General features: G+C 36.7%; 1 protein-coding gene across 5 annotated transcripts in view; it reads left to right on the top strand.

The window, feature by feature from the left end:
* The window catches only part of RBBP8 (RB binding protein 8, endonuclease), a 44,991-nt gene extending 33,555 nt beyond the window's left edge, over positions 1–11,436 (top strand). For all 5 annotated transcript variants that reach the window (XM_064442879.1, XM_064442875.1, XM_064442877.1 and 2 more), the window contains 6 exons: positions 30–144; positions 1,038–1,205; positions 1,773–1,842; positions 3,565–3,661; positions 8,066–8,207; positions 10,798–11,436. In XM_064442879.1, coding sequence (XP_064298949.1) covers positions 30–144; positions 1,038–1,205; positions 1,773–1,842; positions 3,565–3,661; positions 8,066–8,207; positions 10,798–10,895 — 690 coding nt within the window. In that variant the 3' untranslated portion in view covers positions 10,896–11,436. The remainder of the gene's footprint in view (positions 1–29; positions 145–1,037; positions 1,206–1,772; positions 1,843–3,564; positions 3,662–8,065; positions 8,208–10,797) is intronic.
* The last annotated feature ends 831 nt before the right edge of the window (positions 11,437–12,267 follow it).

Raw genomic sequence — 12,267 nt, 5'->3', positions numbered from 1 at the left:
CAATTGTCATGTTTGCTTTTTTTATTTAGGGTGGTTCTCAGTCAAGAGTCAGGGGGGAAGTTGTTGATATGGATTATACATATGTTAGTGAAAGTGTGCTATCAAAAATGAAAAATCAAGAGCAAAACCAGGAAAGAAGTCCAAGTAAGACTTGTCTTTTTTTTCCCCTTTGGTTTGCCTCTTTTTTTTGGGGGGGGGGGGTGGGGGGGGTGGGGAGGGGGAGTGAAAGGCATTTTTTTCACCTGCCTGAAAATGGTTTTGCAGTAAAACAGCACTGATGTGTTTTTGTAGGTTACAAAGATCAGTCTGTTTCCTAGTAGACTCAGTGGTGGCTGTTGTGGGTTTTTTAACTTCAATTAAGACAACAATAGGATTTGTGCTGAGATAGAACCAGTAGCCATGCTTTTACAGTGCTTGAAGAGTTAAATACTTAACCATGTAATAGTTCTGATCTCACTTGCAACAATCACTCCTACAACAAACAGCTTTGAAAGTTTGCTATGTAATCAGACTTTCTAAGGGAAGACTAATTCCATTTTTAATGTCATATAAATAGAACTAGTATACTTAAAATAAATCCAAATGTGTTTATATCCCATTAATTTATGGTACGTGGTGAATTATGGCTGCAGGGCAGTGACTTTTAATGATGTTTTGTTTTTTTAAGCTGTTGCAACTTGATCACATTTCCGTAGTTTATCTCCTACCCACAGAAAGTATTTCCTTCTGCTTAGATAACTCCATAATTACAAGAACAAAAATGTCATGATTCCAGTATTAAGGTTAAAGATATATCAAAGTGATTCAGTGATTAATCAAATTTTAGAAGTTGAATCAATGTATCTTTACAAAAAAATAGGTGAGCATTGTCCATATTTAAGACTGTAAGAGAAGTTGCAGAAAGAATAAATGGTGTTGAGCTAAGCTGTACTGGAGCAGGAAGTAAATATTAGTTCTTTTGGTACACACTCAATTAAAATATGCTTTTTCGACTTAAATTGTTGAGTGATTGGATGTTCATTACACTTCTATAATAGGAGGAGGAAAAAAAATGAATGATACCTTAACGGAAATGTTTGATCGAACAACCCATGAAGAATATGAATCCTGCCTACCAGAAGATAGTCCTGCGTATGATGAAAAAGAAACTCTTCATGATGAAGAGCAGGATAAGGGAATAACAGCAGCAAGCAAGAAGCTAAAGAGTGGGATATAATTTGTTTTGTCTTTAGCCTGGTTAAACTACAAAAGTTGATTTGAAATCAGGAACAAATATGCCAAATAAACCATGAGCTCATTTTTCATAAATTCATGGGGAAATGTTCTCTTTGTAAGGATGTAACATAAACCGATACGAAAGATATTTTGGTAGTTCATTTATGTAGCCACCACACAAACATGGGTTGTGTAGTGGAAGTTGGTATAGGGGCTGTACAGCAAAGCAACTCTTACAGAAAACATCAGCTTTTGGCTGTAGATTACTTGCTTCCTTTCTTCTTATCCTAGGTTCTATTGAAGGTTTCACAGTATTTTGTATTTTAAGCTATTCTACCTACCTTTTTACGTGTCTCGCTGCTGTTTTCCTTCTCCTCCACTGGTTCAGTCAATTCTGTATTATTTTTAGTATCTATTTGAATCTGTTGTCTCAGAGTGAATGCACATGGTATTTTTGTATTTCTTAAGAGCTGGCTAATAATTCTACCCATATTTCTCCAGGCAGTCTGTTAACCTTATATGACATGTAATTTTTTGTTCTGCATGTATATTTACAGAACATGAGGATAAACAAGATAAAGCCAAGCAGAAAGCTTTTGTGGAGCCATATTTCAAAAGTGATGAAAGGTAATTTAGTTTGTTCTGTAGGAATTTTCACAGAATGGTAGGGCTTGGAAGGGACCTGTGGAGATCGTCTCGTCCAACTCCCCTACTTGAGCAGGTACACCCAGAGCAGGGGGCACAGGAACGCGTCCAGGTGGGTTTTGAATGTCTCCAGGAAGGAGACTCCACAACCCCCCTGGGGAGTCTGTTCCACTGCTCTGGCACCCTCACAGGAAATAAGTTTTTCCTCATATTGAGGTGGAACTTCCTGTCTTCCAACTTGTGCCCATTGACCCTTGTCCTGTCATTGGGCACCACTGAGAAGAGTCTAGTCCCATCATCCTGACACCCATCCTTTAGATATTTATAGGTATTGATGAGATCCCCATCAGTCTCCTGGCTAAACAAACCCAGGTCTCTCAGCCTTTCCCCATAAGGGAGGTGCTCCAGTCCCCTGATCATCTTTGTAGCTCTCTGTTGGACTTGCTCGAGCAGTTCCCTGTCCTTCTTGAACTGGATGGCCCAAAACTGCACACAGTACTCCAAATGTGGTCTCACTAAGGCAGAGTAGAGGGGGAGGATAACCTCTATTGGTCTGCTGTCCACACTCCTTTTGATGCAGCCCAGGATACTGTTGGCCTTCTTGGCCGCAAGGGCTCGTTGCTGGCTCAGGGTCAGCTTGTCCACCAGCACTCCAGGTCCTCAGCAGAGCTGCTTTCCAGTAGTTCACCCCCCAGCCTGTCCTGGTGCATGGGTTTGTTCCTCCCCAGGTGCAGGACCTTGCACTTGCTCTTGTTGAATTTGATGAGGTTAAGGCTCTCTGTACCCTCCCTATAGGGAACTTGTTCTTCCATAAAATAAATATGTTTGTGTGTTACATACTAGTGGGTGAAGATGCACAGGTAAAAGATCTAGTGAATTATATAAAAACATTATATAAAAGCCGGGGTGGGGGGGAAATAAACACATTGAGGTGCCTATCTATTACATGTGCTTAAGAGAAGGAATTGTCTCTTCTGCTTTTTATAACTTCATTGAATGCATTATTTTGTAATCCATGTTGTTTCTTAGCAAAGAGCCTGTGGGTTGCTTGTACAAATAGAACTCTCTCCTTCTCTGGCATTTTTGCCCCTTTCTCTAGGCAGTAAATGAGTAATGTTTAACAACTGTGCCTCTTAGTGCTTCTTCTGTTGCCCTTCTGTATAGTCATTGGTAGTCTGAACCTTCATTTCATAATGATACCAACCCCTTCAGTTAAATAGTTGCTAGCTTATTATTTTTCCTTGGCATATGTTTTCTTTATAGAAGAAAACTTGTTTAGTGTGTTGTGAGCAGGGAAATTGAAAAGAATCTGTTAGTTCTGTTCTTGAACCCCAAAATACGTTCCTCTTGCAGAAATCAGTGCAAGCACAACTGTGTCACAGACAAAATAAATACTCTACAGAAGATCTGTATTTGGGTAATTTTGATTTAGTAATTACTTTCACACTATGAAAAGCTGTAATGAGGAGATGCAAATCTCTGGTTATGTAAAAGATCATGTTACATTTTAAAAAATCCTGGACCTGGTTTAGTTACAAAACTAGTTCTGTTCAGCGATGAAATGCAGTGCAGTTGGGTTTTGCAGGCACTAATATTTTTTTCTTTTCTTGAGACTTTCCTTCATTGTGTTCTAAAACCTGAAAATTTCCAGACATGTAAGAGAAATAAACATACTACTGTGTGAAAACATATTTTGTTTTTCAGAAAGAATTCTGTGTTAGGTTTTCCTCATATTGAGGTTATTCGAAAAAAAGAAGAAAGAAGAAAATTGCCTGGCCATACTTGTAAGGAATGTGAAATAGTAAGTAGTGCTTTAAAATTTGGTCAGCCTCCCGTTGTCCTAACTCTGCTAGTATCTAAGTGCTAAAGTGCCATTAAAATTATTAATCTGGTTGCATTGTCGTCAGTACCTACAGTAGCAGAGAAGTTAGTGTTTACCAAAGCTGTTTTACCAAGTTTTGTGTCGGTTTATTTGTTTTTACCTGTAGTAATTGCATATAACTTAGAAAGTCTTAATTTTTTTGTATGTATCTGTACAAGGACAGAAACTTCTCACATCACGGTTCTAGTAAGATTTTTTTGTTAACAAAAGAATACATTAGCTAGTCAAAGAATGATGACATGTTTCTAAACTTCAGCTTAAAAGCTCAACTGAAATTTATAGGTACTGGAATAACTTAGTTCTATGTCCTGTTGTACCTATATATAGATAATGTTGATTTTTTTTTTGGTGGTTTTTTTCTTGTTTTCTGGGGTGTCTGTGTCTTCAGATAATTGCACCAGCATAGGTGCCAATGTGTATGTGTGTGCAAATGCATGCAAAAATGGTTACACTAGCAGGTTAAAAAGTATGAAATTTTAGGTTTCGTGTTATGTTTTTTTCCTTCCTTTGAAATTACTAAACTTCTTTTGGATACTTGGTATAGAAATAAAATATTGAAGTAATTACACATCTGATAAGGACATACTTCATTTGGGCATTAATAGGAGTTAATTAGCTGATGATCTTCTGCATTATGACTTGCCAGAAGTATGGATTAATGACCAAATAATGATGGAATCTCTAGAATCTTTTAACTTAACTTCCACACCTATATAGAACCAACATTTTTCATAGATTCTCCTGCTATTCACTTTGTAGTTAAGTCATGTTTACTTAGCTGAAGAAATTTACTAAAGTATATTTTTAACAAAAACATGTTATTGAAAAATAGCTTTGGTAAAACTCATTAAATACAAATAATTAAGTTCTACAGTCAACTTATAAATACGTTTTCAAAAATATGTTTGATTTAAAAGTTTGAAAGAAAACAGGATGTTGGGGAAAAAATCAAACAAAAACAAAAACAAAAAAACCCAAATTTTCAGTCTGTTTCTTGGCCCAAGAGTCATTTGTTGAGTGTTCTAATATCCTGTCTCTGTAAGCTACAGATTGTCTCTCTTCTTGTTACCACTCTAACTTGCCAGAAAATAACTAGGGTGTTTCGAAACATTTACCTTTCCAATTTTACAGTATTAGGTTTCTACATGAAACTTCAGAAAAGTTTGGGGTTGGTCTTTTTGTTGGTTTTTTTTTTTTTTTTTTTTAGTCTGCATCATTCAAGATGAATGACTTGGAATGTGTGGAATGCTTGGCTGTATCATTGCACTGTAATAAAACTAGCTATGAATTAAATGCCTATGGACAAAGCATAAATGATGCTTTAAAAAAAAGTCTTGGCTTACTTATCAGTCACATGGGTTTGAAAAGTCTCCAGAGTCTAAGGAAATACTTAAGGAGTGGGTAGAAATCAGTAAATTGTTTCTGGCCGTGTGCTGCATGCAGTATGAGAGTGGGGAGAGTTATCTGTCATTTTGAGATGATGTGATTTAACTTCTGTACCTGCCGTAGCAGACCAATATCAAACGCCTTTGTAAGTCCTTATCTTAAAACTTTGTGGAAGCATCTCATTCACTTTACAGTGTAGAACATTAGATAAGAGGTCTTGTTTTGGTTTGTTATGACTTTGTGATGCGATCAGAGAAAGACTGTATGCCGAAGTTACTGGTAGTTTCTAAAAGTAATGTTTGCTAGTGTGGTTAAGTCTAGCTATGCTTTAGATAAGTAGGAGCATCAGTCAGATGTTTTTATATGTGTTTAGATTACAGAAATTACTCTCTAAGTAACTTTGTGCTAAACTGATGAGAAGAATGCTTTAAGGGTTTGTTCTTTTTTTGAGACTGTATATTGTACAGTTCCTTTACAGTGAAGATACAGCAGGATGGGATTTTGCATGTCTTCTGCCACATGGAAAAGCCTAGCTTGAACGTTTTGTGTGGGTTGAAAATGCTGTGGATAGCGAGATCAATCTAGGAAACAGCTGAGAGTTCTTTTTGCTGTTCAGCACATACATATGTAACTTCCTCATTCTTTGTCAACCCTGATAGATTTCTAAACAAGCCAAAACAAAAAGTTATTTTCTGATTTCTTTTTAATACACACTTAGCTTGATTATTGATTGGTCTTTTTGTTTTCTGTTCCTACAAAACTGTACTGTATTTATAGATCAAACAATGAAAAATATTCCTCACCAATCACAAACATTTTCATTAAGAAAATGCAGCACACTGCAAACTTTTAGTAGGCTGGTCTCTAAAATCCCAGGCTATTCAAAAGACAAACATATGGTACACTGCCAATTATCATAAATAAGACTCAGCTATTAATCTATTTGGTTTACACAGATACTGTAGGATTCTTATAATTAATTTTGTTGACTTAACAGCATGTCATTTCTTAACTTTTATCAGTGAAAATTGATGTGTACTAGATGATAATTACGTGTTCCTCTTGTTTCATTACTCTCTAGATCTTTGGGTGAGTGACACAGACATTTTTCCAGCTGGGTCTCTGAAGTCCAGTTGCACAAGTGACCCTACTCTATCTGACTCAATCCCCAAGCTACTGATATCCACTTAAGTTCTGGTCGTGGCATAGGCTTTTTCCCATTTAAGAGAACGTTGTGTAAAACAGTGGCAAACACTTTCAAACTAAGTGTCTCTAAATTCTGTGACTGAAGGGGGTTCTGCTGTCAAGAGTGGGGGACTATCCTGGGCTTAAACACAAAATGTTTTGAAGAACCTTTTACTAGGGACTCATAACCATTCCTGAATATTATCTTTGGAACTGGCAAGTTATTCTATTCTGTGCACCAGGACTTTGTAGTAGACAGACCAGTAATCAGAATTTTTGGGTACAACCTGCTAACAACCCAAATGTCTGATCTTGACCAGGAGACCCATGTGGTACTAGATCAGATTCCTGCCCTAATAAGGGCTTTGAGAGCAGAATATGTTCTGGTGTCACACTTTGTAAAATGGCAAGAAATCTGAATTGATTTAGGGGGGAAAGAAAATGCACCTCAGTTTCAGGCAGAGTTGCGGTTCTGATAGACTACAGAATCACAAAATGAAACAAGTCTAGTTTTCCTAGTTCATGCAGTTTTGTCACTTGACATTTTCAGAGCTGTGATTACTCTTTTCTGTACAATCATCAATATTTATCTCTTAATTTTTGGAGGAGGATTTTTTGCCTATTTTATACTCTGTCTGCCATCTAGTAGGAAAAAAGGAATTCATTAGTGTACTTTATGATTCCAAGTAAGAAGGTTTTCTGAAATCCTACCAGTAGATGGAGACAAGAAGTAACCTCTGTTGAGAGAGGTATTCTGTTCCTTTCCTGATTTCCCCAGTCTAGACCACTTTCCAGCTAATTAAACAAGGTTGTAAACTTTAGTTTGCCTTTTTAATTGTAACAGGGTCATTTCAGTAGAATTGTTTTACCACTTTTGAGTCAGGTTTCTTGTGCAATCCAGATGGCTTGCCACTTCAAACAGTGCATTCGCTTCGAAAATATTTTGTTACTGTATGATATCCAAGTGCTAGATAGCTATTTAAGGAGATGCTAACTAGAATCACAAACTAAAACAGTAGAAAACAGCATGAAAAAAAAACGTATCTTTCTATGACGCTACTCATGAGAACAGCCAGCAAAAAAGTTTAGTGCATCTACTTTTCTTGTTGCAGCCCCTAGTACAGCTGACAGGAATGAAAGAGCAGCTAGCCAATTTACTATATGCTCTAGAGAATGCCCAGCTGGCAGATAGTTTCTGGAGTCCCAGTGTCAGTCATCTAGTTAAACTAGCTCTTTATTTACTCCTAATTTGAGAGTAATAAAATGGGAAGCATTTTGACTTAAGTTTGCTGTTACTGCTGTAAACTTAGACACTGGAAATAATTCTGCAGCGTGGACTTTGTAGCGTGTTTTTTCACTTTTCTATTTTATTTGTAAATATGAGCTGAAAGTTAGTTTATTAAAAAATTCGTGTCTGTTTCAACACCTGTGTGACTTAACTTTGTAAAAACAGTAAAACTGTTGACTAAGTAATTGTACACATGCCTAGACCTTGTACCTATGGTATGTTAAAAGATATAAAGATAACAGGCTTGCCACGATAGGGTTATACTTAATCTGTAAATTCAGTAAGCTTTTAGGATAATGGACAGGTGTTTGTCATTTGGATAACAAATCTCTACTCTTGGCTATCCTCACCATTATTTTTAGATAACTGTGTTAATAAACAGTGATTGACAATGTCATGGTGTAAAGCAGTTGCTTTATATGTATGAATTTATTCACTTGGATTTTTTTTTTCCTAACATTCAGTATTATGCAGACATTCCAGAAGAAGAGAGAGAAAAGAAACTAGCTTCCTGTTCAAGACACAGATCTCGCTACACCCCTCCAAAAACTCCTGAAAATTTCTGGGAGGTTGGATTTCCTTCCACCCAAACTTGTGAGGAAAGAGGTTTGTGCAAAAAAGGCTTACAAAGCACTTTTTAAAGCTGGAGGGTGTCGTCCGTGTCTGGCCCCATCCCCCCGCCCGCAAAATGGTTCTCTAGTTCATAAAGCAGCCTTTCTCACCCAGTCTTGTTGAGGACTGTTTACTTCTCAGCAGCCATTATTTTGAATAAATTGTCTTTTTTTAGCCGATCCTGTACCGCTAAGAAGAAGGGAATAAAAAGAAACCTTAAAGCCTAGATAGAGAGGGCAGAAATAATGGGATTTTCATAGAACTTAATTAAAACCCTACATGTCTTTGAAACAGAGCAAGAATTGGGTCAACATTTTCAAAAGCAAAGACTAAGAGATTTTACTTACTGAGGAGAGAGGCAGCACTGTTGATGTCCTTTGTCTGTATCTTTAGAGCTCCATAACACCACATGATAATGGAACTGTTGAAGGTAGGGTGTGATTAAATAGCTTTTAATAGATAGACCCTGCTTGTTAGTGACACTCAAAAGCTGTTGGGTGGTGGTTTTTTTTTAACCCCACTCCTCTTCACAGAGAAGATTGTTCTTTCCAAAATAATTCTTCTAAATCCTAGAGCTTGGTATAAAAATGAGTTTTTACTCGTGATGTTAAAACATGGTGAGCGCATAGTATGCTATATGTACATTTCTTCAGAAGTGGGGAAACTCTGAGGCAAGGAGCCCTCTATGAACTCTCTTTGAATTACTTATATCTTTATTCATGCATATGTTATTAGCTGTGAAGCATTAATCGTCACTAATTTTTATCTCGTAACAGTTTCAGGTCAGGTATAGGAAAATGTAGCCAGAGATGTATATGTGTTCTTGTGTGACAGTGTTGCAGTGTCATCTGTAATCCTTAAGAACAGGGAGTCTTGATTTTTAGGGACTTCCATAACTTTCATAGTGCAAATCATACTGCTTAATCAAGATACCCTGAGTTAAGTTAATTTAAATTTAAAGCTGTATTTCTAAGAAATATGCATATTTCAAACATGGTGTTTAGAAGTTTAAGTCTCCCCCTGCATTGTGAGGGACAAAAGTCAAATTTACTCTTGAAAGCCCTAGTCAAGTTCCCCCTTCTTAAATATCCACTGCAAAGGGTTAAGCTAGTCATGGAATTTGCAGGCCATTAAGCTTCCTTGGGCTTGGTTAGGCTTCAGGAAAATGGTTCGGGGTTTTTTCCCCCATCAATTTGTCTCTGGGATCACACAAGGGAGAGTGAGTCCCTCAGTCCAGCTAAGCCAGTACCTCAGGAATGCTGCTGAATCTGCTTCCTTTGTGAGCAGTCACTTTCATCTCTTGTGTGTCCAGTTAGACAGGGCTTGGCTGAGGTTAATCCATGCCTCCTTCACCCTTAATTAATGAGAGAGTTCTCACCACTCTAGAACCACCTTTGGTTCTTGATCGTTATCTTTCAAGATGAACAGATAGTCCTTCCTCTTCCAGCCTGGTTGCCTCTTACCTGTTACACCTGATGAGAAAGCTGGTCTAAACTAGCCATGTCCGTTTATAACTTCAGGTGATTGAGATGCTTTGGGGAGATTGTCTCTTACTACCCATTTGGAATCCGCTTGCAACCTCATTAAAATTATCCTTTTGGCTGTTTCCTTGTTCTGCTAGAATAAGGGCTGATTGGTTGATAATGGTCTTCAACAGCATATCAGAGAGAGAATAGATCAGCCCTTACTTGGTAAAAAGCCATATCACTCAAAAGTGCAGCAAGGACACCAAAACACCAGAGAGTTCCCATGATGAGCAATTGCAGCTGTCACTCAGAAGTAGTGGGGTACAAAGGATGTATTTTCTACTTCGTATTGGTATCTCGAACCAATTTTGGTTTGTGCTGATTTTTTTTAAATAACTGAATTGCATAGACAGCATTTTCCAACTATGAAGTAGGAATCTGCTACTCTCACTTTAGCGGCTGTTAGTGCTGATAAACAGTAAGCCAGGTACTGTAACTGATTTGCATAAAATGCCTGCTTACTATCAGTGTTAGCTAAGTTAGGCATGTTATAGAAGTTTTCTGTATACTTTTCTTATCAGGGAGCTTTCAAGGTGTGTTTGATCCATAGGTTCATGTTTGGCTTCTTCCAGATGGACAAGTCTCTAATAAATAAGGAGGCACTCAAAATGGAGGGACGTACTACTTAGATTCACAAAGCACATGTGCCTGAAGTTTGCTGTGTATACTGGGAAATACATTTTAACAAGTGATTTCTATTAGTCAACTGAATTTATAGTACTTACTTTGTGACTCTTACGTAAAGTCTTCTGTAGAAAAGACAATGAAAAAATGCAATTTTGTTTTGAGTAGATGAACAATTCACAGTTTCCATTCTCTCGTTCACTGTTTTCTGTCTGTGTTGCATTACTATGCTGTCATCTACTAGAAAGCAGCTGAGTGTTTTTATAAATTATATTGCGCCCTGGGATATCTAACTTTTTGTCAAGTGAGAACCAGTTGCCATAAAAGGAAAAAAATTCAATAGTTATTTTTTGAGGGTAAACAAAAAAATGAAACTGAAGTTATGCATGTCTCTATGTTGTATTTCTTACCTCAGATTTGTTCTTTCTTTTAAGGATATATTAAAGAGGATCTTGCTCCCTGTCAACGTCCAAAAAGACGGCAGCCTTATACTGTAATGTTTTCTCCAAAGCGCAAAGAGCAAAAGACATAAAGGATGGGGAAGTAAGGCACGCCAACTTGAAGAGTATCTTTCCTGACCTTAGATATTTATAGTTAATATAAACTTGAAGAACTGTTTTCCACAACGATAGATAAATCATTACATTAAATATGTAAATTTTATAAAATTCCTTTAAAAATCTGATGTACCAGGAAACAAAACTATTTAATGTACGTTTGTTTCATATTGTATTAATATGTTTTGTATTAATTTTTGCACCTGTCAGACGATGAGTCTCCCATTTTTTTTTTCTTCAAAGTCAACTGCTAAAATTCCAGCAAATCCTGTCTAAACTTTGTGTCAGTGAGTAACTGTTTTGAAGTCGCTGAAATCACTTGTTCTTGCAAGGTCTAAATGCCTGTCAATGGGAACAAATGCCGATTTTGTAGGGTGCTTTTATTTTGCACTGGATTTTTTTATATAGCCTTTCTCTTGGCAATAATGGTTATATCTACTTGTAATAAAGCTGTGTTAAATATGAAAGGTATCTACTGTTAATAGTTTGGAGGTATAAAAAAAACATGTAATCTAAGTGTGTGTCTTAAATTTTTGTGCTAAGTGTATAGCACCGTGTTTTCCTCAGCATTTAAATTAGAATACTGAGTATTTTTTTCTTAATTTGGATCTGTTTGTACACATCTCATTTATTGATAAGGAGATAAGCATTATTATTTCTCGGTTTGGATGACAGCTATGCGCGGAGTTCTTCTAGGTGATGACGATTGCTGTCCACTAGATTATGAAGGATTCTCCAGAGGTACTTTATTTTTTTTGTAGCAGGGGATATAGTTTCATACTTGGATTTGGAGAGTAAAAGCATATGTTACCACAGAGGCAGGGTGATGCTTTTACATAGGTAGACAGGCCAAAGGTCACTATAAGATACTTAAGAATAAAACAGCATTCTAGAATAGAATAAAATGTTGAAGCAGCGTACAATAAGAGTTAGGTTCAACCAGTGAGAATTCTCTTTAAAAAGAGATCATAAAGCAAGCAACTATTTAAATGCCTTAAACCAAAATAAAAGAAAGTACAGATACTTTAAAAACATATCTATATTTAAATATATATATATGAAATGTATCTGTAGTTTCTAATCTTGTGTTTTATAGATGTAAGTGTGTGTGTGTAAAAAGGTATGTGTTTAAAAACTTGCTGGATAGGACCATTTAATTCCAGATGTAATTATATAGGAGTGGAAGTAGATTCTAGTGGTGGAGAGGTTATGGCATGTGCCTAAAAAGAAAACAAACAAAAAAATTGATTAATTTAACTATAACATTAAGTATACAAACTCCCCTTAGGTTGAAATCACAGGCCTTGCAGAAAAATAGAAGAAGGTGTATCGCTAGGCACTGTCCCC

Source organism: Phalacrocorax carbo, chromosome 2 (assembly GCF_963921805.1).
Source record: "Phalacrocorax carbo chromosome 2, bPhaCar2.1, whole genome shotgun sequence".
Lineage (NCBI taxonomy): Eukaryota > Metazoa > Chordata > Aves > Suliformes > Phalacrocoracidae > Phalacrocorax > Phalacrocorax carbo.
This window is presented reverse-complemented; position numbering and strand designations above follow the sequence as displayed.